Source organism: Malaclemys terrapin, chromosome 2 (genome assembly GCF_027887155.1).
Source record: "Malaclemys terrapin pileata isolate rMalTer1 chromosome 2, rMalTer1.hap1, whole genome shotgun sequence".
Lineage (NCBI taxonomy): Eukaryota > Metazoa > Chordata > Testudines > Emydidae > Malaclemys > Malaclemys terrapin.
Window position 1 is genome coordinate 206,911,229 of NC_071506.1, and position 24,672 is coordinate 206,935,900.

At 41.8% G+C, this 24,672-nt stretch overlaps 1 protein-coding gene across 2 annotated transcripts in view; it reads right to left on the reverse strand.

Moving 5' to 3' along the window:
- Positions 1–3,539: 3,539 nt before the first annotated feature.
- Positions 3,540–24,672, reverse strand: part of CDCP1 (CUB domain containing protein 1) — a 50,654-nt gene continuing 29,521 nt past the window's right edge. Inside the window, exons 5-9 of one of the 2 annotated variants that reach the window (XM_054019715.1) lie at positions 15,372–15,599; positions 14,023–14,403; positions 12,887–13,252; positions 8,686–8,770; positions 3,540–7,050 (exon numbers count right to left, since the gene is read on the reverse strand). In XM_054019715.1, coding sequence (XP_053875690.1) covers positions 6,588–7,050; positions 8,686–8,770; positions 12,887–13,252; positions 14,023–14,403; positions 15,372–15,599 — 1,523 coding nt within the window. In that variant the 3' untranslated portion in view covers positions 3,540–6,587. Of the gene's footprint in view, positions 7,051–8,667; positions 8,771–12,886; positions 13,253–14,022; positions 14,404–15,371; positions 15,600–24,672 lie in introns of both variants that reach the window. The other variant, XM_054019714.1, reaches the window with a different exon arrangement.

Here is a 24,672-nt window from a genome sequence, read left to right on the forward strand (position 1 = left end):
CATGAAGGAGAAACAAACAGATATTTCACACTGTAGCCTGGCCAGTCATGAAACTGGTTTTTAAAGCTTCTCTGATGCACAGCGCTTCCTGGTGTGCTCTTCTAATCGCCCTGGTATCTGGCTGCGCGTAATCAGCAGCCAGGCGATTTGCCTCAGCCTCCCACCCCGCCATAAAGGTCTCCCCCTTACTTTCACAGAGATTGTGGAGCACACAGCAAGCAGAAATAACAATGGGGAGATTTCTTTGGCTGAGGTCAGAGCGAGTCAATAATGATCGCCAGCGACCTTTTAAACGGCCAAATGCACATTCTACCACCATTCTGCACTTGCTTAGCCTGTAGTTAAACAGCTCCTGACTCCTGTCCAGGCTGCCTGTGTACGGCTTCATGAGCCATGGCATTAAGGGGTAGGCGGGGTCCCCAAGAATAACTATTGGCATTTCAACATCCCCAACGGTTATTTTCTGGTCCGGAAAGTAAGTCCCTTGCTGCAGCCCTTTAAACAGAGTAGTGTTCCTGAAAACACGAGCGTCATGAACCCTTCCCGCCCAGCCCGCGTTGATGTTAGTGAAACGTCCCTTGTGATCCACAAGTGCTTGCAGCACCATTGAAAAGTACCCCTTGCGGTTTATGTACTCGGTGGCTTGGTGCTCCGGTGCCAAGATAGGGATATGGGTTCCGTCTATCGCCCCACCACAGTTAGGGAATCCCATTGCAGCAAAACCATCCACTATAGCCTGCACATCTCCCAGAGTCACTAACTTTCGTAGCAGCACCCGAGTGATTGCTTTGGCTACTTGCATCACAGCAGCCCCCACCGTAGATTTGCCCACTCCAAATTGATTCCCGACTGACCGGTAGCTGTCTGGCGTTGCAAGCTTCCACAGGGCTATCGCCACGCGCTTCTCAACTGTGAGGGCTGCTCTCATCTTGGTATTCTGGCGTTTCAGGGCAGGGGACAGCAAGTCACAAAGTTCCATGAAAGTGCCCTTACGCATGCGAAAGTTCCGCAGCCACTGGGAATCGTCCCAGACCTGCAACACTATGCGGTCCCACCAGTCTGTGCTTGTTTCCCTTGCCCAGAATCGGCGTTCCATGGATAGAATCTGCCCCATTAACAACATGATCTCCAAAGCACCGGGGCCCGTGGTTTCACAGAATTCTGTATCCGTGTCCGTGTCCATGTCCATGTCAATGTCCTCATCATGCTTGTCGCTGCGTTGCCGCCGCCGCTGCCTCCTCGCCTCGTTTTTCTGGTCCTGGCTGAGCATAAACTCCACGAGAACGCGCGAGGTGTTTACAATGTTCATGACTGCTGTCTTGAGCTCAGCGGGCTCCATGCTTGCCGTGGTATGGAGTCTGCAGTGTTCACTCACCCAGGAAAAAAGGCGCGAAAATGGTTGTCTGCCGTCCGTTGCTTTCATGCAGGGAGGGAGGAGGTGAGGCTGTACCCAGAACCACCTGCGACAATGTTTTTTGTCCCATCAGGCACTTGGATCTTAACCCACAATCCCAATGGGCGCGGGAGACTGCGGGAACTATGGGATAGCTACCCACAGTGCAACGGTGCAGAAATCGACGCTAGCCCCGGTACTTGGACGCACACCACCGAATTAATGTGCTTAGTGTGGCCGCATACATTTCGACTTTATACAACCTGTTTTTCAAATCCAAATTATATAAATTCGGATTAATCCCGTAGTGTAGACATACCCTTGAAGTGGCTCATCAATGTCACTTTGGGCTGGTCTACACTGGGGGGGAGGGGAAATCGATCTAAGATACGCAATTTCAGCTATGCGAATAGCGTATCTGAAGTCGAAGTATCTTGGATCGAATTACCTGGGGTCCACACGGCGTGGGATCGATGGCCGCGGCTCCCCCGTCGACTGCGCTACCGCCGCTCGCTCTGGTGGAGTTCCGGAGTCGACGGTGAGCGCGTTCGGGGATCGATATATTGCGTCTTAACGAGACACGATATATCGATCCCGGATAAATCGATTGCTACCCGCCGATACGGCGGGTAGTGAAGATGTATCCTTTGATAGGACCATGCCTCTCAACTATCCCTCACTCACCCCAGAGTCCCCTGTGTTCCAAACAAAATTGTGTGCCCTACCCTTTAATTTTTTTAAGTTGTTTACATCAGAAATAGAGACTCATGGGGCTAGAAGTACAGAACAGTTATTTACATTAAATGAAGTAATCCCACAGCCTTTTACATTTCCTGCATGAGTAGTTTCTGGGTCTTTTCATTCTGGGTCTTTGCACGCATGGCATCCCACATTTGGGTCTTGGCAGGTTGACAGGTATGCCCAGGACTAGATTTTTAAATCTTCACTTTTCCCCCTTCTATCTATGCAATGTCCACAGTCTATAGTTTATTCTCGGTCAGCCACCAGCCATCCCAGTGGAGTTTCTACTTCACAATGATGTGGACTAATTGCACTGTTGCCCTTTTAAAAATCCTCAACATCAGTTTAAGCTCAACAAAAAGACTCATTCCTTCAAGGTACTGGGCTATGAGGGCTCTGATCCAAATCACAGCACTTAAGCACTTGCTTCACTTTGAAATCAACAGAACCATTCACATGCTTAAAGTTAAGCATGTTCTTAGGTGCTTTGCTGTTTTGGGGCCTGAGTATTAAGCACCTAGCAGGATCTAGATAAGAGAGATTATTCATCTAGGTCCTCTGCTCTTAGAGACAGAAGCTTCTGCTTAGCTGTACTCTCTAAAACAGTGGTTCTCAACCAGGAACTATGCGTACCCTTGAGGGTACACAGAGGTCTTTCAGGGGTACATCATATCATCTAGATATTTCCTGGTTTTACAACAGGCTACATAAAATGCACTAGCGAAGTCAGTACAAATTTAAATTTCATACGACTTGTTTATACTGCTCTATATACTCTACATTGAAATGTAAGTTCAATATTTATATTCCAATTGATTTATTTTATAATTATATGGTAAACATGAGAAAGTAGCAATTTTTCAGTAATAGTGTGCTGTGACACTCTTGTATTTTTAGGACTTGATTTTGTAAGTAAGCAGTTTTTAAGTGAGGTGAAACTTGGGGTACACAAGACAAATCAGATGCCTGAAAGGGGTACAGTAGTCTGGAAAGGTTGAGAGCCACTGGTCTAAAAGAGAGGTAGATCTTGGCTTAGAGCCACATAACTGTCTCAGGGGACTAAATAATAAACAGAATTCAGAAAGTTTAAGATCTCAAATCTGGCACAGATAAGTAGAGACCAGGTGTCATTACTGCACAGAAACTGTTTGGTGGCTCACGTGAGATGAAGCAATCTCTATCCAGTTCCTAGTGGACAAGTGTCACATTTAATTAATAATTATTTGCAATCTCAGAGGGGTTAAGGACTGACTGGACAGGTCAGCTTAACTTCCTTCTCATCTCTAGAGGTGATCTGACTAGGTCATGGTTGAGGCCAATTGTTAAGGTGAGGCGGGGAAGCTTGAATTACCATTGTCTACCCTGTAGTTGTTCTGCAGATAAAAGCAAATACTTCAGTCTCCAGGGATTTCAAGCAGACTCTTTAATGAGCACAAAATGCACTTACCATTAAAACAAGAAAGCGGCTATGGATGCAGACGCCATAAAATTTATTGTAATCAAAACTACAAATTTCATACATTTTAATAAGGCTCTCTTTGGGATCAGATGCTTGCAGCGAGGTGTACTTTTGCACTATTCCCCCCAAAAATGATTATACTGGAACCCAAGGCCTGTGTCAATTTGGCTTAAATAATTACAAACATTATGATCTCGCGAAGGCACTGTTGGATCATGTATTCCGTTGCATACAAACATTTTACAAAAGAAACACCTAAAATATGAAAATACATATCTAAAACACATTTCTTTCTTAAAAAAGGAAATTAACAGGATACCACCACAGCTGTAAAACAAAATAGATATATACATTCAGTGAATAAGTTATTATCATGGTAAACTTTTTTCTACAGAAATACATTCTTATTGCCTGGGATTCTCTTTACGATAAGCTGTCAAATACAAAAAATACACAAGGGTGATCTGGCATTCCTTGAATAGACAAGACCGTCATTAAAGTCAATGGGAGTTTTGCCAGCATAAGGTCTGCAGGATTGAATCTTTATATGCTAGTTGGTAGAATTCTTCCTCCCCTCTCCCTGGGAAAGTAAACTCATCCCCCAGAAATCATCTTACAGGAGAACTATTGGTTTCATGTAACTTAAGTGCAGTATTGGTGTACACTAAAATATCAAATCCCTACCAGATTTCCTTGATCACTCCTGCGTGGTTCATACGAATAGAGCTAATGCCATAGGGTAGCAGAGCTGCAGAGGTACTGTTCTGACCTGCCCAAATGATCATTCCAGCTTGCTCAAGAGAAAAGATTCTCAGGCTCTCATTTAGCGCCACTCTAGCTACTTCAAAACCCAATTTACAAAAGAAAGAAAGAAGAAATATAAAAGGGATGAAATTGCCCTGGTAACTACTCCAGTTTGTGCTCAGTTTAGTTCTATTTATTGTAATATTTTTTTAAACTGCAATTTTTCCTAACAAAAAGGAAACTGTGGCCAATGTTACAATTCCTGTACTTAATGCAGCGAAGTCCAAACTTGGCAAAGAGAGAATTGCAAAACATGATAAACACATTGTAACTTTGATTTCGTACCAACCAAAAAGTTAAACTATATCTAATAAAAACCATACAGCCACCAGAAGAGTTGGATAAATTGACAGTCACATTCTTCCCTCAAAATCAAGACATGGCAATAGAGAAAGTTTGGCTTATGTCATATGCTTTGTAGTTTGTTAGCCAGAGTAAGAACTAAAGGCTCTTGCCTAATAAATTGCAAAGATTAACACAGATGGATAACAGGGTTTACTTCTACAGAGCCCCTCAGCCCTTTTCCCAAAGAGATGGAAATTAAGTAACATGGACCAGTTGGAGACAGAATTTTATTGCCCCAAGAAAAATATATTGCGGAAGAAATTTGCCTGAGAAAAATAACTATATAGTTATTGCACGAATCAAGGCAGAATAGTATAATTTAAGTTCTCACATGGCATTTAAATGTTCTACTATACCTTGACATATGTGATCCCAACAACAAAGGGGAGATGGATACAAGATACACATGTCTCCACTCAAGTGCAACACATAACCACTTAAGCTCCCTAAAACACAATTAAAAGTACTCTCAGATGACAGGGATCTCACAATATGCTAACAGAAATTCTATGATGAAACTGCTTCAGATGCAACGTAAGTATGAAACGGATATTGATTCAAGGAGAATGTATTGTTCGTGTTTAGTTACGATAAAATATTTAGCACAGAAAGTGAAAATCCTTGCCCTGTTGATGTCAACAGAAAAATCCCCATTAACTTCAGATGGGCCAGGATTTCAGCCACAGACGGTTACAGTTGCTTGAAGTCTCCAGTTACTGTGCATAACTCATATAGTTTCTTCTATAAGTTATGTTGCCCTTCAAATATTGTTAATGCAAGAGATCGTTCATAGCGTGACAAGCAGAGCCAGATCTCCAAGTAGTCAGCTGTAGTTCCATATGCAAAAGCGTGTAATCATAGTGATTGTGCACATACATAAATCAGGCACTTGTACACACAAGTGGCTAGGCCTCTGACCATTTCTGTGGAAATACCCACAAGCTTTGTGCTCCTGCATCATTTAGGCACTGTTGTAAATCCAACACTAAAACTGTAATAAATACTGAGGCCTGCTTGGCAGATTAATTCATACATTTTGCACAGGAGTCTGACGGAGTAATTGCATGTTGGAAGCAGAACACATTTTTCCACTTCAATATTTGTCTTCCTTCAATAAACAAATCTCTCTTGCAGGTCAAGTGCAAAGTATTAGTAGCAGATGGGATGCCATTATTATTTCTTTAGAACACCTTCTGTCATTACTGGAACAAGAAAGCACAGTGGAATAAGACAGACCTGAACTCTATAGACATCAGAGCGGGAGTGCAAGTTTTTTTAAGCTCTCAAAAATGATAATTTTTAAAAACAAATACACAAGAGTATTATGCTTGCTGCTAAACTAGGAGATGCCGGGAGAAGAACTGGAATACAATACAGCTTCCTATGCTCTGACTTTAGGGAAGAAATCCAGCTTCTAGTAAGAACATTTCATATATTTCAGAGCTGCCTTGAGTCAGTGGTGGGGGATACATCTTCAGTCAACACCCAGCAATCTTCAGGAGGAGGAGGAATTATTTGGAAGAGAAAAACTGTTGAGCAAATATTCTCCCAGTTCTGTTCTGTTCCTGAGCTTTTAAAAATCCATTTCCCCTCTGGCCTTATGATAAAAGTGGAAGCATACCTTTGCTTCCATTTCTAAAAGAGAACTACTTGCATTCATGGATGGTAACTGAACTGTTGATAGGTTTCCTAAAGGTTCATTCTAAAATTTGAAAACATCAGCAGTTGAGGTTAAAAACAACCCATGTCTATGTATGCTTAAAAAAATAAATCTCCTCTTCTGATTTTTCTACAGCACATGAGAGCACTTTTCTTCACAGTGTCACCCTCATTTCCAAACCAAAGTCATTCCTTTGGCATAAGTTGTTCCACCAAACCTTCTTGTTCCTTACTTTCCAACAAGGACATGCCCACATCTCCAATACCTTTCACACTTTTGTCTCCATTGCTCCTGGTCTCCTCTGGTTTGTGATGTGCAAAAGTGTATGGCTCACTGTCCCTCTCTGGGCAGAATGGGAGTTCCTCAGAGTTTGATATTTTAGTGGTTCTCTTGAAAGAGATGGGAGGTGGAGTAGGTGGTGTGTCACCCACAGGCCCATCAAAAGGCCGGTACACATCTACCTCTGGATTGACTGATCCATTGGATTCCTTCAGCAAATCTCCATAGACCATGGCATCATCAATGACTGCATAGACATGGGAGTCATTGTCCTGCCTCCTCTTTTTGAATAAGCCCTGTCTTCCAGGCATATGGGTATTGATGTTGGCATTGTATGTACCCACTCCAGGATTCTGGCTTTCCTTCTTCCTGTTATAAAATGAAAATTAACAAGTGAGAACCACTGTAAATCCATATGTTACTTGTGTATTTAAACTCTGTAAGGCAACATCCACATATTTTTATATTTTATATTTAAATTATATTTCCATCAAGCCTATGCCTCAAGTATTTTCTCTGCAGGGCAGCAGAGCTTGTTCTCAAGTAGTAAAGGAGTTTATAGTTAGAAATATTGCCCTAGGACCAAGTGCCCCACCTTTTTACACCCAAGCTAGTGAAAAGTCCTACAATTTTCTAGCTTGTTTCAAGGGAGATGATTTTGCAGAGCTCTAGTTACCACCTAGAACATCTTCATTACCGTTTACAAATGAGGACCCAAATCCTGCAAACACTTAATGTGCACAAGTATCCTCATTGGCTTCATCTGAGTAAAGTTATGAGTATTTGCAGGATTGGGTTCCTTCTTTCAGGGCTCAAATTTAATTAAAACTACTCCTCCCAGTCCATGAAAACCAAGAGAGAATCTTCTAGGGCTAGAAGCTGGATGGATCTGATTGATTTTGGCCTTTTTCTATCTCACTCTCTTGCAAGTATGCACTAAAGAGGTTTTCAGTTTGTATCGTCTGTAGACAGTAGCTACCTATAACCATGAGAAACATTACTGACTCATCGTAATGTGACTTCCTTAAATCACCCAGAATTAGGAAATCAAATCTGCTCCTGACTGAATGCTGCGCAACGCCTTGATACATAAACTGACTGACTTGTTTTATGAGATATCGACCGGTAACTTGTCTGAATAGTGACTGTACAGCGCTTTCAGGGAAAGCAGCCAAATTAACTTGGAAACCTTTATTGAAGTTCAGGTGATATATACCTTCATACATTCAAACAAACGCCAGAAGTCTATGCTAGTGCAAAGTGCATTAGTAAAGTGATCTGATCTAGGGTTACCATACGTCCAGATTTTCCCGGACATGTCCGGCTTTTTGGGCTCCAAATCCCCGTCCGGGGGGAAAGCCCAAAAAGCCGGACATGTCCGGGAAAATCGGGACATGCCGGCCGGCGGTGCGGGTGCTCGGGAGGGGCCGGGGGCTGCGGGGCTGGGCCCGCGGTGCGGTGCCGGGCCGGGGGCTCCGGGGCCGGGGCGGCGGGGCTGGGCCAGGGGCTCCGCCGGGGGCTCGGGGGCTCCGCCGGGGCCGGGCCGGGGGCTCGGGGGCCGGGGGTGGTGGGCCGGGGGACGGGCCCGGGGCCGGCACCCCAGGGCCGGGGACAGCCTGGGCCGCGCCTCCTCCCCCCACACTCCCCCTTACCTGCTTCAGGCTTCCCGTGACTCAAATGTTCGCAGGAAGCAGGGGAGGGGGTGGAGACTTTGGGGAGGGGGCGGAGTTGGGGCGGGGGCGGGGCTGGGGGCGGGGCCCCGTGGAGTGTCCTCCTTTGGGAGGCACAAAATATGGTAACCCTAAGTGATGTACAATATTGTTGCAAGAGTCTTAAGCTTTTTAGCTGCAACCCGTTGTGCCTCTCTATCCTACACCTTTCACTGCACACTCCAGACCCTTCTTCAAGGGCCACCTATCCAATATGTTAAATAAGAGGAATGGTACCCCCTGGCAACATTGCTTCTTAATCTGCCTAAATCCGCACCTTGAATAATGAACATACTTCTTCCTAGTGCAGCATATGATGATTCCGATAATTGACAGCGCTCCAGCCACACCAACTACCACAGCAATTATCACTGACAGATCTATAAAAAAAAAAAAAAAAATAGATATAAGGAAGAGAAATAAAGTCATTCAACAATATGCAACCACAGTTAACCTATTAAAATCTAGCTGTCATACTTGACTTGCATCATTGCTGCTTAACATATCAAGTCTGCGCAGAGAATCAGCCAGTTCTTTTGCTTCTGCACTTACCTCCTACATCTCACTTACTTACATCTGATTGACTGATTAAACACAAGTGTGAAGAGGAAGGAAAAAGGATCCAACAGCAAAGGAGTGAAATAACAGGATCATTTCATTAACTCTCCTTCAACCTATTTAAAGATGTAAAAAACAAAAAAACAAAAAGCCACCCGACAGATCTTTAAGGTGCCATAAATGAAAGCCTCACAAAAATCAATCAAGCAGGTCAATGTACCCAGGGTGCAGGAGTTTATAGAAATGGAGCTATAGAAGTTTTCTTTTTGTTTTAATTCAGTAAAAGTTTAAAAAAGAAAAAACATTTAAAAGAAATAAGTTTACAGGCAATGAAGTGTGAACTAAAGAGGAAAAGAATTAGAGGTTCATTAGAAGGTGATGTAATCTGTTCTAATCTGCATTGCCAACTCTTGCTCTAGGCCTCAAATCTGTACGCACATGCACAGCTATGAATGCAAGTACTGCCACTGAGCTGAATGGGACTACTTGCAGAAATAAGGGTTTTGCATGACTGGGGCCTTGGAGCTGAAGAATAAGGTGCACTAAATTTTATCCTGACAGGCAGGATGTTCTTGTAGATTGGACACATGAGTTGGAGCAAGGAACTCCCAAATCCTAATCCTAGTTCTGACATTAAATGAATCTCAGCGGAGAGGCACTTCTTAGGCTATGTCTATACTACACAGCTTTTAGCAACATGGCTGTGTTGCCACAGCCGGGCTGCTAAAAGTCACGCAGCATAGATGCGGTTTGTCGGTTCTCCAGCCGACAATGCCCTGTTCACACTGGCACTTGTCACGGCAAAACTTTTGTCTTTTGGGGGGTGGGTGGGGGTGGGAGGTTTAACACCTCTGAAAGACAAAGGTTTTGTCGTTTAATTGCCAGTGTAGACATAGCCTTAGAAGCGAGTGTGACAGAGGAAGTGCATATTGTGTGGTTCAGGCATGATCTGGAGGTGCACAGGAAGAGTCATTATTGATCTCAGTTTGCCAGACGACTGAAAATTCAATGGTGACTTTTTATCAGCTACCACAGAATTGACACTTGTCAAGCAGACCATATGATAGCAGGATTTAATTTTGTCTTTATATGGGCATACAGAGTCAGAGGTAATGCTTTAACTATTGTACACTCTGAAAATAAGTCCCAGACTCTTAAGTGAGTCTCTCTATAAACCTACCTTTCAGTATAGACCATTGCCTGTTCATTAATGTGGCGAGTAGCTTAAAAAACCCCACTACATTTGTTTTTCTACATGGTATTTAAGGTGTTGTTTTTTTAAATAAACATACCCAGAAGGCACACAAAGATCAAGTGACATTTTAATTCCCAAGGTCACAGACCTAGGTTTGGTATACATTACCAACGTATGTCAATAGAATTGTCGCTCAGAGGTGTGGAAAATCCACACCCCTGAGCAATGCAGTTATACCAATCTAATTCCCGATGTAGACAGAGCTAGGTCAACAGGAGAAGTGCTATGTTGACATAGCCCTGTCTACATCGGGAGTTCAGTTGGTATAATTATTGCCTCTCAGGGAGGTGGAGAGCCTACACCTGCACCAACAGGAGAAGCCCTCCCGTCGGTGTAGGTAGTGTCTTCACTATGTGCTACAGTGGCACAGCTGCAGCGCTGTAAGTGACCTGATCATACAGTTTTACTCATCCAAGAAGTTCTTACTTATGTGAACTCCCAAACATGAGTAATCAAAGATACATTAATACTGCAGGCCTCATTTCCAGCGGAGAGAGTAGTATTTTTACAGTACATTGTGTGTCTTTCATTTAGAAAGATCCTCCTTTACAAACCTATTTTCCTAGCAATTAGTTCCGGAGTCTGCGTGCACGCGCACACCCACCCACCCACCCCCCTCTGCTAGATGTATGGCACTACTGTGTACAACAATATAGGCAGATGGATATGACTCTCAAATTTGGTACCACTGGTGCTTACTCATCCATAATAGATACCAGAGTTTGCAGCAGAGCTTTGAAATTGGGGAGCACAGTATATTATGTTGATGATGATATTCTGATTTCAAGGAATAATACTAATCAGAAAAAAGTGTGGTCTAGTCTGAGGAGAGGGCAGGGCACCAGGATCTCCTGAGTTCTAATCCTAGCTGAAAGATTCCTTCTGCAGCTTTGGGCAAAACACCCAGTCTCTGCCTGAGTTTCCCCATCCTTAAAAATTAGAGTAATTAAATAGTTATTATTTACCTCATAGCACCATTGCAACGATTAGTTAATGTCAGTAAAGTGATTTGAAGATTAAAAGTACTACATAAGTGCTAATGATCTTCATTGTACGAAATATCAGAGACAGAAGTCAATCACATACTTTGTTTCTAGAGCAAGGAAGGTTCTCCAAATTCATAAGCAAATTTTAATCTATGTGGATGAACTGGGGAGAATTAGGGCAATAAGAACAAAACACTAGATGTAGACAATTACTGATGTCTAGGGGGAACAAAATCTTCTAAAGTACATATTTATGGCTCTCAAAGATTTTTGAAGTTCAGGTATTTCAAAGTGCAGGGATTTTATGTTTAATATTAATTAGGAGTAATATTAGTAGCCATTCCAGAAAAAAAATCTGTGCCACATTTTCTCATCGATGCTTGTTAAAAAGCAGAGACAGACAGAGACACAACATGCATTTAATATGTACCTTCATTATTTACACAGTGCCAAAGCATGCCAGGTCTTTTACAGACACACAAGATAAGTTTCTATACCAAGTAAAGTACAGATTAAGGCCCCACTTCTGCAATCAGATCCATGTGACTGTAAGGATCCACTAGTCCTAACCAGATCAGATTGCTGGATTTGTGCCTAATTAGACATCCTACAAAGAGGAAAGGCAGTTGGAGGAAAGGATACAAAGATTTTAAGAAGTCCTTACTCAGGTGTCACTCTGTGGGCTGTTTGCCAATCTTAAACATGTGCGTTGTTTTGCTTTTCAGTTATTAAATACACACGGCGACTTCAGGATTATTTCAGACTTCTCCCAGTGCTTAAAATGATTACCAAACTTAGGTAGCAAAGACTGACTTAATAAAAAGCTCCAAGACTCAGGGAACTGATTCTAGGTATTGTCCTTAATTTTATTTGAAATTTTTTTATGACTGTACAGTGGATATTTGTTCTAGGCCCTGATTTCTTAGGTTCGATAGTGACGATCTGTGTGCAGCCCTATTGAAATTAGCACATCCAAATACCAAGGTTCAGACTTGGAGTCTAATCCCACAGGAGGCTGCAGCTCTTTTGTCCATCTTCAATTAAGAAGAGAACATCCTTCCCTTACTTACTTTTGAGCTAAATGTACCAAAGAGGAAACTGAAAAACAAGACTGATAATGCAATTGAAAACATCTAATCATTTATATATATAAATGTAGTCCTAAATATTCTCGAATATGGTGTCTGAAATACAGATTGGTCCTTAAATATCTTAAATATCTTAAATATCATCCGAAGAAGTGGGCTGTAGTCCACGAAAGCTTATGCTCTAATAAATTTGTTAGTCTCTAAGGTGCCACAAGTACTCCTGTTCTTCTTTTTTCTTAAATATCTTGGAATTTATACATCAAGTTTTACATTCTGTTTCAACTAAATTCAGAATCATCTCTCACAAGTCTGCTACTTCAATCTCTTTAGCATTTGAACACTTTCTACTTCTTTTGATTGTTTCCTAAGACAATACATCCAAAGAAAGAGAGGATCCTGACAGAGTTTAGGCATCTGATGCTGTATGTTACAAAATGTAGAAAAAGCTGCAGTTTTGTAAAGCTGCTGAGAAGCATCTCTCTGTACAACAAATTGATGAAGCAAACAAACAGTCTACTAGTACATCCACACCAGTGTACAGAAAACACCAGAGCATCCATACTGCAGAGCATTATCCTCCCTCAGTACAGAAAGACAGCGACAACTCACCTGTCTTTTGTGAGACAAATGTCACCCAGAACTGCAGGCTCAGCTGTTTCTTAGGCACTGGGTTACAGTTAGAGATGTTTACCCAGAAGTGGTGATACATATGCAGGGGCTCAGGAAGCAACTCATCTTCACGGCGCACAGTTTCTTCAGCCTTTGGTTTCTGTTCCTTTATGTTGACATAGGCACGCCCTGTTTCACAAATAATGTCCATCCGCTCCTTCAAGAATGCTAAGCGAGCAACTTGCTTACTGGGGACTGTGATGTTCCAGGACACGGAGACATAAGGAGGCAAACCCTCAAACCAGTTAGGGGTCTGTAGGTAAACTTGAGCTTTTGGGTCTGGGGTCACAGTGAAGATACATTCCTCTGTAGTACGGGAAGAGATAGATTGTATACATAGTATTGCCAATGCTCTTGGCTTTCTCTTTAAATACATTACTTAGCCACTCTTTTCTAAAATAAAACACGCATCACTTACAATGGTGACTAGGGAGTCACACAGAAAAAATCACAGTATCTCAGTAGTAGTAACACATATCACTTATAACCATTTTTGTGTAACACAGTTATAACATGGTTTACCTGCAGGATTTCCCTCATAACTACCCACCCACAACTCCAAGGCCTGGTCTACACTAGGGGTGGTGGTGGGGGTGAGTGGGTGTCAATGTAAGATACGCAACTTCAGCTATGGGAATACCATAGCTGAAGTTGTCATATCTTATTCCGACTTACCTCCCGTCCTCACGGCACGGGATCGACGGCCGCGGCTCCCCCGTCGACTCCGCTACCGCCACTCACTCCAGTGGAGTTCCAGAGTCGACGGGGAGCACATTTGGGGATCGATATATCATGTCTTAACGAGACACAATATATCAATCCCCGATAAATCGATCGCTACCCGCCGATACAACGGGTAGTGTGGACGTACCCCAAGTCTGAAGTTTTTATTCCCTCCTTACAGAAGCAAAACTCCCCATTGATTCAAAGCAAGCTTTGCTCAAGTAATGACATCGGAATTGGACGCTAAGAAATTTAACTTCTGTTATTTTATTATCAGATGTACAATGGTTATTTGTAAATGGATATATTGAAGGAGTTGGGGAATGGAGTGAGGGAACAGATGTCCACCTTACCTTTAATAAATGGCACAAAAGACATTTTCAGATCCTGATTAAGAGAATCATTGAGGAATCCTCTGCCAAATGTTTTTAGGGATATGGTGATATTGTCTCTCATCTGAATCTTTTCAATGGATCCACCAGGACAGAATATACCAAGGCTTAACTCCTTTCCCTTGGTGGTGCTGACAATGCTGTAGCTGTAACTTTTATTGCACCTCTGCTCTTGGATGTGTTGTTGTAGCTTCAAGGATAGAGAAATTATTTCCACATTGATCTCTTCTGGAGCCAACAGCTTCCAAGTAAACTTATCCAGCCGAACTGGGAGCTGGGAAATAGCCCTGGGCACAGTGAGGTCATAGATCTTCTTTTGGCAGTATCTGAGATCCCAACAGGCTGCAGTCACAGAGACACAGATTATAGCTATACTTTTCACATTGAGCAGAGCTATTAAAATGAGGTTTTACTATGTGCTAGAGTGGTTAGGTCTGTACAAACACAAAACAACAGAGTTCCATTGTTTGGTATTGGGGACATATGTGCTGAAAGATGGAAATAACTCAAATTGCCCATTAGCTCTGGTCCTGTGGGGATGTACTATAGAGTACATCCATATAGTCACCTTCAGGGCTGCCCGGGGAGACCGGGGGACAAGTGGGGCAATTTGCCCCAGGCCCCGCAGGGGCCCCCCATGAGAATATAGTATTCTATAGTATTGCAACTTTTTTTATGGAAGGGGCCCCCGAAATTGCTTTGCCCCAGGCCCCCTGAATCCTCTGGGCAGCCCTGGTCACTTTTCCCCACTATATTTTCCATAGTAACCATTAATAAAATGAGTGTTTCTCCTGACTGTTACAGGATATTAAGGGAAACCAAGAAATACAAATGCACAGAGTTTGCCTGATGGCACTTGGTCAGCACACAGGATATTATCTTCCCTTCACCATTTGTCTACACACTTCATGGGATTTTCCATAGAATTGTGTAGACACCTGGTATAAGAAGCATGGATGTCACCTGCCCCATGTTTGAAGGAGAGCTTTGCTACAGCTCTGTCCTAAGACAGGTTCCAGTGCTAAGCAAGAAGCTTCCCTCTCACTTGCTAGGATTGAATTTTTCCAGAAACTAGCTATGCTGTTCTTTTCTGTTACCAAATCCCTACATCTTAAATACAAACTGGTTTATTTACTGACTTACTTACTGTACCCACCACCTATTTGTTCAGCGCCTGTCTGCAAGCCAAAGCACACTTAAACACAAATGAAAGACAGGATTTACAAGTCTGACCCTTCAGTAGAATACTGCGGAAATGAGAACATGTAGAACCCTTCTGTAGGTAACAAAATACAAGGCTCTTGTCATACCTATGGTTTTTTCAGCTGTGATCCTCAGATGCTCCAAATCATAACACAGGAAGAAAATCCCGTACATGGTGCCTGATGTTAAAGTTACATTACGTTCACAGGTTCTAGGGTCTTTACAGATCAAACATTCTGGCTCAAACAGCAACGGATGCCCACTGTGTGGTGATTTTGGCTCTATGGTTATACTCATGTCCCTCTCTCTGCGTAAGTCAATCAAGTATGTTACATCTGAAATGGGGAAAAAAAAAAAAAAGAATTAGATCAACACAGCAATTAAATAAATGTGGTGAACTGGAACCTCATCATCCCATTCTTCTCTTCTCCAAAAATCAGATGTTGGACTTATCTTTACATTAGCTAGGAAAGCATTATTTACTTTTTACACTATTGGAATTAATACTAATAACTGTTCTTCTAGGTTAGGCCTGTTATAACAAAGTCCAATTCCACTTCCTATCCTTTCCAGCTTCAGAAGGATCATATGTAGAGCTGAGTAAACAGCTGATATTTAGTTTTGGTTCTGGAAAAAAAAAAAAAAATCAGATCATTTTGAAACGAAACCAGATCTTTCCAGTTTCAGTCACCGAAACACAAAACACACACAAAAAAAGTGTTCGACCCACAGGAAAAGAAATGTCGTTTTGAAACATTTCATTTTGGAAATGTCAATATGGTTCATTCTGAAAGTGTCAAATGTTTCAATATTTCCAAAAGATTTTTCTTTTTGGATGAAACTTTCAGCTGACTTTGATATGAATTTGTGAATAGCTTTGATGCCCCTCCAAAGTGTATTTTTAGCAAATTTATTATTTGCCAAATTTCCCCCCCCCCCCCGGCCCCACATAATCGCATGTATGCTAGTCCCTTCTGAAAAGGCTATGCAAGAATACAAGGAGCTTCCTATAGAAAATTCTTTAGGTCACAACTATAGTATTCACAGTAGGTGCTATAGAATGGTCATAAAAGACCAGTGGATTGGGCACCAGACTGAGTCAGAAGTTCTGGGTCCTATTGCCAGCTCTGTCAGACTTGTTGTGTGACCTTGAGCAAGTAAAGTCACCTTTCTGTGTCTCAGTTTCCCCACCTGTGAAATGGAGATAATGCTTTCTTACCCATGTAAAGTGGTTTGAGATCTGTGGATGAAACTTGCTGAGTAAGTATGGAGTACTGGTACTATGTAGCTAATTAATTTCATTTCTTTATATTACATACTATAAACTACAGCAATACTGTTCTGATGTTACTTTCACAAAGGACTAAAGTACTTTTCTGTGATGTTTACATTTTGGGTTTGTTTGTTTTTATTTTAAACCTTTTTTTATTTTTAAACCTTAAAAAACAAAATTGAGAATGAAGAACTCGGGAGATAGTGGTACATTTTTTTCTGAGTACTATGTGACCCTCTGTTTGATGGTTAAGATGCTGCTTGTTAAAGGATAACTAGGGATTAAGTCAGCCAGGTGGTTTTGCATTATTGCAGGAATCAAAGTCAATGGGTCCAGATAGCCAATCACCTGTACTTAAACAATACAGGTGTCAATTCCTTTGAAGTTTTGCCCCCTCTAATCAACATGGCAGCTGGTAATTGGGCCAGGGGAGATGGGAATCCAAATGGGAAAAATGAAATGGTTTGGGAGAGCTTAAAAGAAAGCCTCAGGCCAAAAGTTGAGAAAGGCAGGATCTGCAGGAATGCAGATGGAACCCTGATCCCCAGAAGTGGAGGAATGGTGGATGGTGAATTTAGGATAAGTGGGGCCTCCCTAAATTAAGGGAATTGCATGTAGGCCTTGTGTTGTTTTAGCCCTTTTCTCTGAATGCTATGTTCCTATGGATAAAGAGTACTTTGCTTTTTCATACTGATCACAGCTTCTGAAGAATTTTTTTGCAGGAATCAAAATCAGCTGGACCTGCCAGGAAACATGGTTGGCAAACAGTGGTGCTGTAGTCTCAAAAGCCAGGCAGAAAATTGGGCGAATCATGGGATTCCACCCTGAGAGGAGTGCAGGTACTAGGCCCGTCACCTGAAAGGGGTCCCAGGGAAGGACAGAGAGATGGATGGGTCACAAAGTACTGCTCATCTGGGCCACAACCGAGAACTAATGGCCATTAGAACTGATGATTGTTTTGAAATTTTGAAAAATTGAAATGAAACTTTTGCCAAAAACAGTTTGCTAAAGGGTTTCTACATTTTTGGACCAGCTCTACTGGTCACACACTAGTGATTTGAAATGGAAGAGTTCTCATTTCTCAGATTTACATCGATTGCAAGGTTGTCTTCACCCCCCATTTACAAGCATATCAGACAATTTAAGTTTCTTCAGTTTAGCTGTACAAAGCTTAGCTGAACAAAGCTGTCTGGTTGCCTAGAGTCTATTCGAAATCAAGCTCGGCCAACAAAGTCCAAAGAGAAGGGGAAACTGCCAAATATGGTAAATTTGCAAAATAGTTAAAGTTTATTGAGTTCATATAGTTTAAAAGAGGGCCTCCCAATACTTATTTCTTAGATCGGACATTTAAAATGCACACATGTACAAAGCTGTGAGCAACTAACTATAATTTAATTTACAATAACCACTGAGCACTATCAATATTAGAGCTCTGCGAGCATTGGAATTTCCATTCCATGAAAAAATTGGAATTTTTGAATCTTTTCGTTCTGAATCAGAAAAGAGTTGGAAATGTCAATTTTTCTATGGAACAGAAGTTCTAGAAAATTCTCTCGAGAGAACCAAAATAGAGTTTTTCAAAAAAAAAAAAACCTCCAGGCAGAGAACACGGGGAGTCCTCCAAGCAGGCAGCTGGCTAGCTGGGGATCCTGGAAGCAGAACAGCCTGCCTGGTTTCCATCAAAAGTGCGGATGGAACTGACAAGTTCACATAGAACATTTTGATTCTGTAGAATCATTTTCTGACAGAAAACGGTTTCACTGGAAAATTTACAGCCAGCTGCAATAAATACAAATATATTGACGACACCGACTAGCAGCCTTAAATAATCAAAAGTTGGTATTTAACAATCTGCCTCAGGCAGCAAACATGAAAAAAAAAAATCCAGAAAAATTGTCTGTCAGCCCCCACAACAGACCTTTATCCTTCACCGAAAACCCTATCACACACAAGATTTCTGCAGAACGCCTGGTCATCAAATATGGGCTATTTTGGGAGGTGGGGAGCAAGTTCCAGAGTCCCTGGGCCCTCACAGAGAATGCCCTGCCAATAGCCCCCCTCTCTTTTATAAAGAGCGCAGTCCTGCTCAAACAGCTCTGCTGGCTGTAGCTGTGTTACTATGGCATTGGGAGTTAAGCAGTCTCTCAGGTAGGTAGGATTCCAGGCCATTTGTCTTTGCAGGTCTATGGCACACACATGTAGAACTCATGAATGAAATTGTTTTTAATTGTTCACTTTATTAATGTAACTTCATAAGTAAAGTTTTATGAATGAAACAATATTCATTCATAAAACCAGTTACCCCAATAACTGGCTAATTAACAATTAAGATGCTTATGAAGAGCCATAGCTGATCTGTCAGCTGCCTTTGTAAATTTCGCTATCAATCCAATTCCTGCTTAAATCACTAAGACTTGCACTGTTTCAGTATTGTAACTTCTGTTCACCATTTATTACACTTGTCTACAGTGTAACTTCTGTTCACGGTTTGCCATATTGTAATTCAAACCCCATTTTAAAACGCTTCCTCCATTTTGTAAGGGCTTGCTGCAACCTTCATTTTTGCAAACCTTGCTGTAATCTTATTAGTTTAGTTTAGATGTGTGAATAAGGTATGTATGGATGATGGAATCAACCTCCAGCCCCAGCCTGTCCTGATTAAATAGAGTTCAAACACCAATGGCTGAAGATGCAGACAAGAGCCCTAACAAAGTAAGAAGAATCCACCCTAAAAAGAAAAGGTACAATAGAAGGAAGATCAAAGCCCGGTCCAAGGCTGAAAGTCATGTCTGCAATTGACGGGTGATCAATCACCAAACCTGGAGGCAGTATGACACAGCAAGACCTATAGACTCTGGATTCAAACTAAAGCCTACAAAAAGGATGGGTGAGATGGAAAACTTTGGAGGAGGGTGACATTCTGCTGCCAGCATGGAAGGGCATCGGTGCATGCCCAACAGAGACCCAGCTCGTCCTTGTGCCTGGCTTTCCTGGCCAGTTAGCCGCCACAAGCTACGAACCCAAGCTGCAAACTCACGCAGGACTGGTAACTATGCAGCAGCTGCAGAACATCTGATGGATGTGTGAGAGTGTGTGTGTGTGTGAGAGTGAGTGAGTGTGTATAGGTATTAGGTATAATGTGTGTGTATAAGGATTAAAATATTAATTATTGGTCATAAATCAAATTGTTATCATAATAAATGTGGCATCTTTATCTTGTCCCCTTTAATAAGATCCTGCTAGTTTTTATTGGTATAGCACACAGGGACTATAGGCTTTTTGTAAGAGACTTGTGCTTGTTTTTAAACCCAGAGAACACTGTTCCTTTTCAGAATGCCAATCATCTGAATGCTCTAGGGATGTGTCTGTGTGTGCCTCCAGCGGGAGTAAAGAAAGGCTTTTTCCCACTGCTCAGGAAGTGTCATGCATGATATATGGTAAATGATAGCTAGAGCTAGGGAGGTGTGACTAACCGAAGAGGACTGGGACTACTTAGTCTTATTGCACCTATTTTTGGGCCTCTTCCATTAACTACAAGATAAGAGCCTCAGTTTGTGAGGTCCCACACAATGTTTTCTAAATGGAAATCAAAGGGGAAGAGAATTCTGTTAAATGTGGCTTTTTGCTGCATTTGCCCTGACAGACAGCAACTACTTTCTGTTCAATTCAGTCTAGTTTTGAAAAGCTATTATTCAGTCACAGAAAGCTTGTAAGGTTCTGCTCCCTTAAGGTATGAGCTACTAGACTGGTTTAGTAGTAAAGCAATCAATTAAACTCCTCTCAAGGGATAGAAGCACTGTGGTTAAGCAACTCCTCTGACCAATTGAGTGGTACCATTGACAGACTCCAAAGGTTGTCCTCAACCAGAAGGATAAGTGGCGGTGACGCAGGCCTTGAGGATGTGCGTATACGAGCTGAGCACCTACATCAAGTATGGACCGAGAGGCCTGCATTTTCAGAGGCGCTGCACAACCACAAGACCCACATAAGCATTTAGTACTTAATCAGGCAGCTTACTTAGGTGCTCAACATTGTGTAGGCAAGATCTGAAAATTTGAGTCATTGTGCATAAAAATGGGGCCATTACAAAAGGTGGGTGAGCAGCATTATCCCCCATTTTATATAAGGGAAACTGAGGCACAAAGAAAGAGACATGCCCAAGGTCACACAGTAACTCAGTGGCTCAACAGGTAGAGAATCCAGGTCTCAACTCCCAGTCCAGTGCCCTAACCACCAGGTCAGGCTTCCTCCATGATTTGGATCAGCTATGTGTTGTAGCACAGATACGATATTTGTTTTTAATTGAGAACAGCTATATACGTTTCCCTGGCACCCAACTGTAAGCATTGCAGACAGGAGTAAAACTTGTCCAAGTGTTTGGGATGCCTTTAGAACATGCAGATATCAATTTTCTTTTTAATCTGGAAGTTAAATGTGGTTCTAATTAGTTTCTCATTACAGAGACAAAAAAAAATCAACACAGTTTCAATAGATTCGATGCGTAAGAGGTATTTGGAGCCTTTGAAAGAAAAAATTATATAGAACTACTCATGAAATCCACAAAAATCCCCAGAGAAACCACTGTTCATATTTAAACCCAGGAGATTATTTGCATTTTATAAAATACAAGAGCCAGCAAGGATTTTTAGGTTAACATCTGGTCTGCAGGACATAATGCATTAAAGTTCCACGTTACTGTCCAAAATAGAAAAGATGGATTAACTGAATAATGCTTTTACTCAATTAGGGTTTCAAGACACATTGTACACTGAATAGAAGCAAACATGATTTGTCAAACATGAACTTCCTCTTAGGATTTGAGGAATTTGCTGCTCATGAATGGAGCCAGATTAAAGGTTAAATCATACCCCAGGAACCAAAGAGGGGCACTGCTGATGTGTCACAATCATTACTGTGATAAAGTTCCTCCTCTACCTTGGTGGGTCCTGTGCTTATTGGCGGATTTTGCTAGCCTTAGAGATCTTCCTGTGTCTGATCAGGAGTTGGGAGGTTTTGGGGGGAACCCGGGCCCGCCCTCTACCCTGGGTTCCAGCCCAGGGCCCTGTGGACTGCAGCTGTCTAGAGTGCCTTCTGGAACAGCTACACGACAGCTACAATTCCCTGGGCTACTTCCCCATGGCCTCCTCCCAACACCTTCTTTGTCCTCACCACAGGACCTTCCTCCTGATGTCTGTTAATGCTTGTACTCCTCAGTCCTCCAGCAGCACATCCTCTCACTCCCAGCTCCTTACACACACCTCACTAACTGGAGTGAGAGCCTTTTTATACCAGGTGTCCTGATTAGCCTTAATTAATTCTAATAACTTCCCAAATTGGCTACAGGTGTCCTAAAAAGCAAGAAAGAGACATGGATCCTTTTTGGAGGTTATAAACTGCAGCACTCCAAGCCCCAAAATACCTCCATAATAAACTCACTCAAAAAACGTTGTTTGCGCTACCTACAGGTATGCCCTATCATGGAGGCAAATCATATCCAATCAATTAGTCTTATCCATAAAGTAGTTGGAAAATTCTTCACAGTGAATAAACATGGGCCCTATTTTTAAGTAGAAGGCATCTCACATTAGCTAACTTGCTTACTACCGGTAACAGTTCCACTGATCTGTTCCTCAAAGCAGGGATTTTATCTTATTGTATGAGCTATATTCTGTAGATCACCAAGCACGTGTTGAATGAGGACAATCACCACAACTTCATGGATGGTGGAGAACATGAAAGTTTTCTTAGCCTTCCCTATTGCATAGCTCTTCCAGAAATTCTCTATTATAATCTGTCAGACTCCAAATGCAGTTTCCACACCATTGGTGCGGTGACTGCTTCCCCACATGCTTTGAAAGACATACATCATATCAAAATGACCCATGAGGATGGCATAAAGGGAGAGGAAATTTAGGAAACCTATTGATAGTCAAGTATAAGAGATAGTTATGATGTCCTACAAGCCCTGACAGAATGGCCCACTCTCTGTGTTCTACCTCACAGAATTCTGAAATTAAATAGGCCAATGAAGTAGGTACACCACCATGATGTACTTGGCCTCTGTCTGAAGTAGGCAATAATGCCAGGACAACAGCAGTTCTCTCCAATATGCCTTTGAATTGGGACTTGGAGAACCAGAATTTGCCCACCTCTATACATTGAGACACAAACCAACAGGTCAGTACTATTCTTAGTATGCAAAAAGAACAGGAGTACTTGTGGCACCTTAGAGACTAACAAATTTATTAGAGCATAAGCTTTCGTGGATTACAGCCCACTTCTTCGGATGCATATAGAATGGAACATATATTGAGGAGATATATATACACACATACAGAGAGCATGAACAGGTGGGAGTTGTCTTACCAGCTCTGAGAGGCCAATTAAGTAAGAGAAAAAAAAAACAACTTTTGAAGTGATAATCAAGCTAGCTACTCTGAAACCTGATTCTTATTATGGAGACCATGAGAGCCTAAACTAAACCAACAGTCATCTACATAAGTACATAAGAACAGCCATATTGGGTCAGACCAAAGGTCCAGCTAGCCCAGTATCCTGTCTTCCGACAGCAGCCAATGCCAGGTGCCCCAGAGGGAATGATCAGAACAGTAATCATCAATGTTGATATAGCAAGGACAAGGTGTGCTGACTGTAACATGATAGACAAGAAGTTGGTCTATACCAAGAGGAACTGTGAGGTAGAATGGGGCACCCTATATCCCCATCACATTTTCTGTGATAACCCTAATTTGGGACTCACAAGAGGGCACACTCTTGGATACAAGTGTGGAGTGGGAAAAGGTCCTTTGTACAAAGTCAGTGACAACAGAATGGTTATACTATCTCTCAAACTCTTCCTTGGCTAATATTGAGCCAGCAACCATCTAGAGACAAACAGAATAAAACAAATTCAAACACATACTCCCTCTCTCCCCACCCCCATCATCATAATCCAGTAAGGGCACCTCCTCTATTCTGAAATCATGGATGTTGATAAGCCTTGTTAGCTACAGATCTTGCATTCATTTGTTCACTCATAAATAGACAAAACCACAAAATCCCTGTAAATGTACTCTAGAAAGCAGTCAACACATCTAATCTAAGAGTCTCTGACCCTTAATGTCTCTGGTACTTTCAGAAACAATTATAGTCACAATAAAACAAGAAAAGAAAATTTAAATTCCATGCAAAGAATATGAAGCATCAGACAAATTAAAAAAAAAAAAAAAAGGAATTATCTTTAACACAGTTCATTATATTGTCTGAATATTATAGTAGTCTCCAAAATGTTGGATGTTGATCCTATACGTTGTATGGACAGCACAGTTTTTTGGGTTTTTTTAAGTTACATCTTTAAAGTTATCAGAACATATTCTCTGTAACTAAGTACACATACAAAGCGGACTCTTTTTCTAGTGAGGTAAGTTTAGATTAGTAGGCATACAGTGCAATAAAAATAGGATTTCGATTTTTAAAAGCACTTCATATTGGCCTAACAGGGCTTCCATTGAATTCAAGGATTCCAGTGAAAGCAGAATTAAGCCAACACGGAGTACTTTTGAAAATCACAGCTGATCTCTTCAAGTGTTTGAGTTTCAGAAACTGATTCCACTTCTTCCCCAAAAGAGCAAAGATTTCTGCAAAGTTGTTAAAGTCTCTTGTGCTTTGCAGACAAGGACAGGTTTCCCTCTAAAATCATTCACTGTGAAAAAGGCCATGTGCTCCTCTGTGATAAGAAATTTCAATCAGTGTTTTAAATGGAGTTCTTTATATTGACTTTAAAGTGACCACTAAAACCATTAAAGAGAGTCTGTTTAATATCCAGTAGTATGGCCCCCAACCCCGTAGATTTTAGCAACAGTTGGTCAAACAACTTATTCTGTTTTAGATGCTAACAGTTGATGTATGTGTTATTCCAATCACAGTTGGAGATTAGAAGATACAAAATGACCTGGCTAACCTAGTCTGAGTGACAAATGGCATGATATAGGAGAATGCCCTACACATTCACATAGTCCTACTAGTAGAGGGACAACATCCAGATAAAAGTAATCTTGCTTATTACCCTACTGGAAGGTTCTCAGATATCATGATAATGGGCACTGTACAAGGACTTGCACAGACTAGTAAAAAAG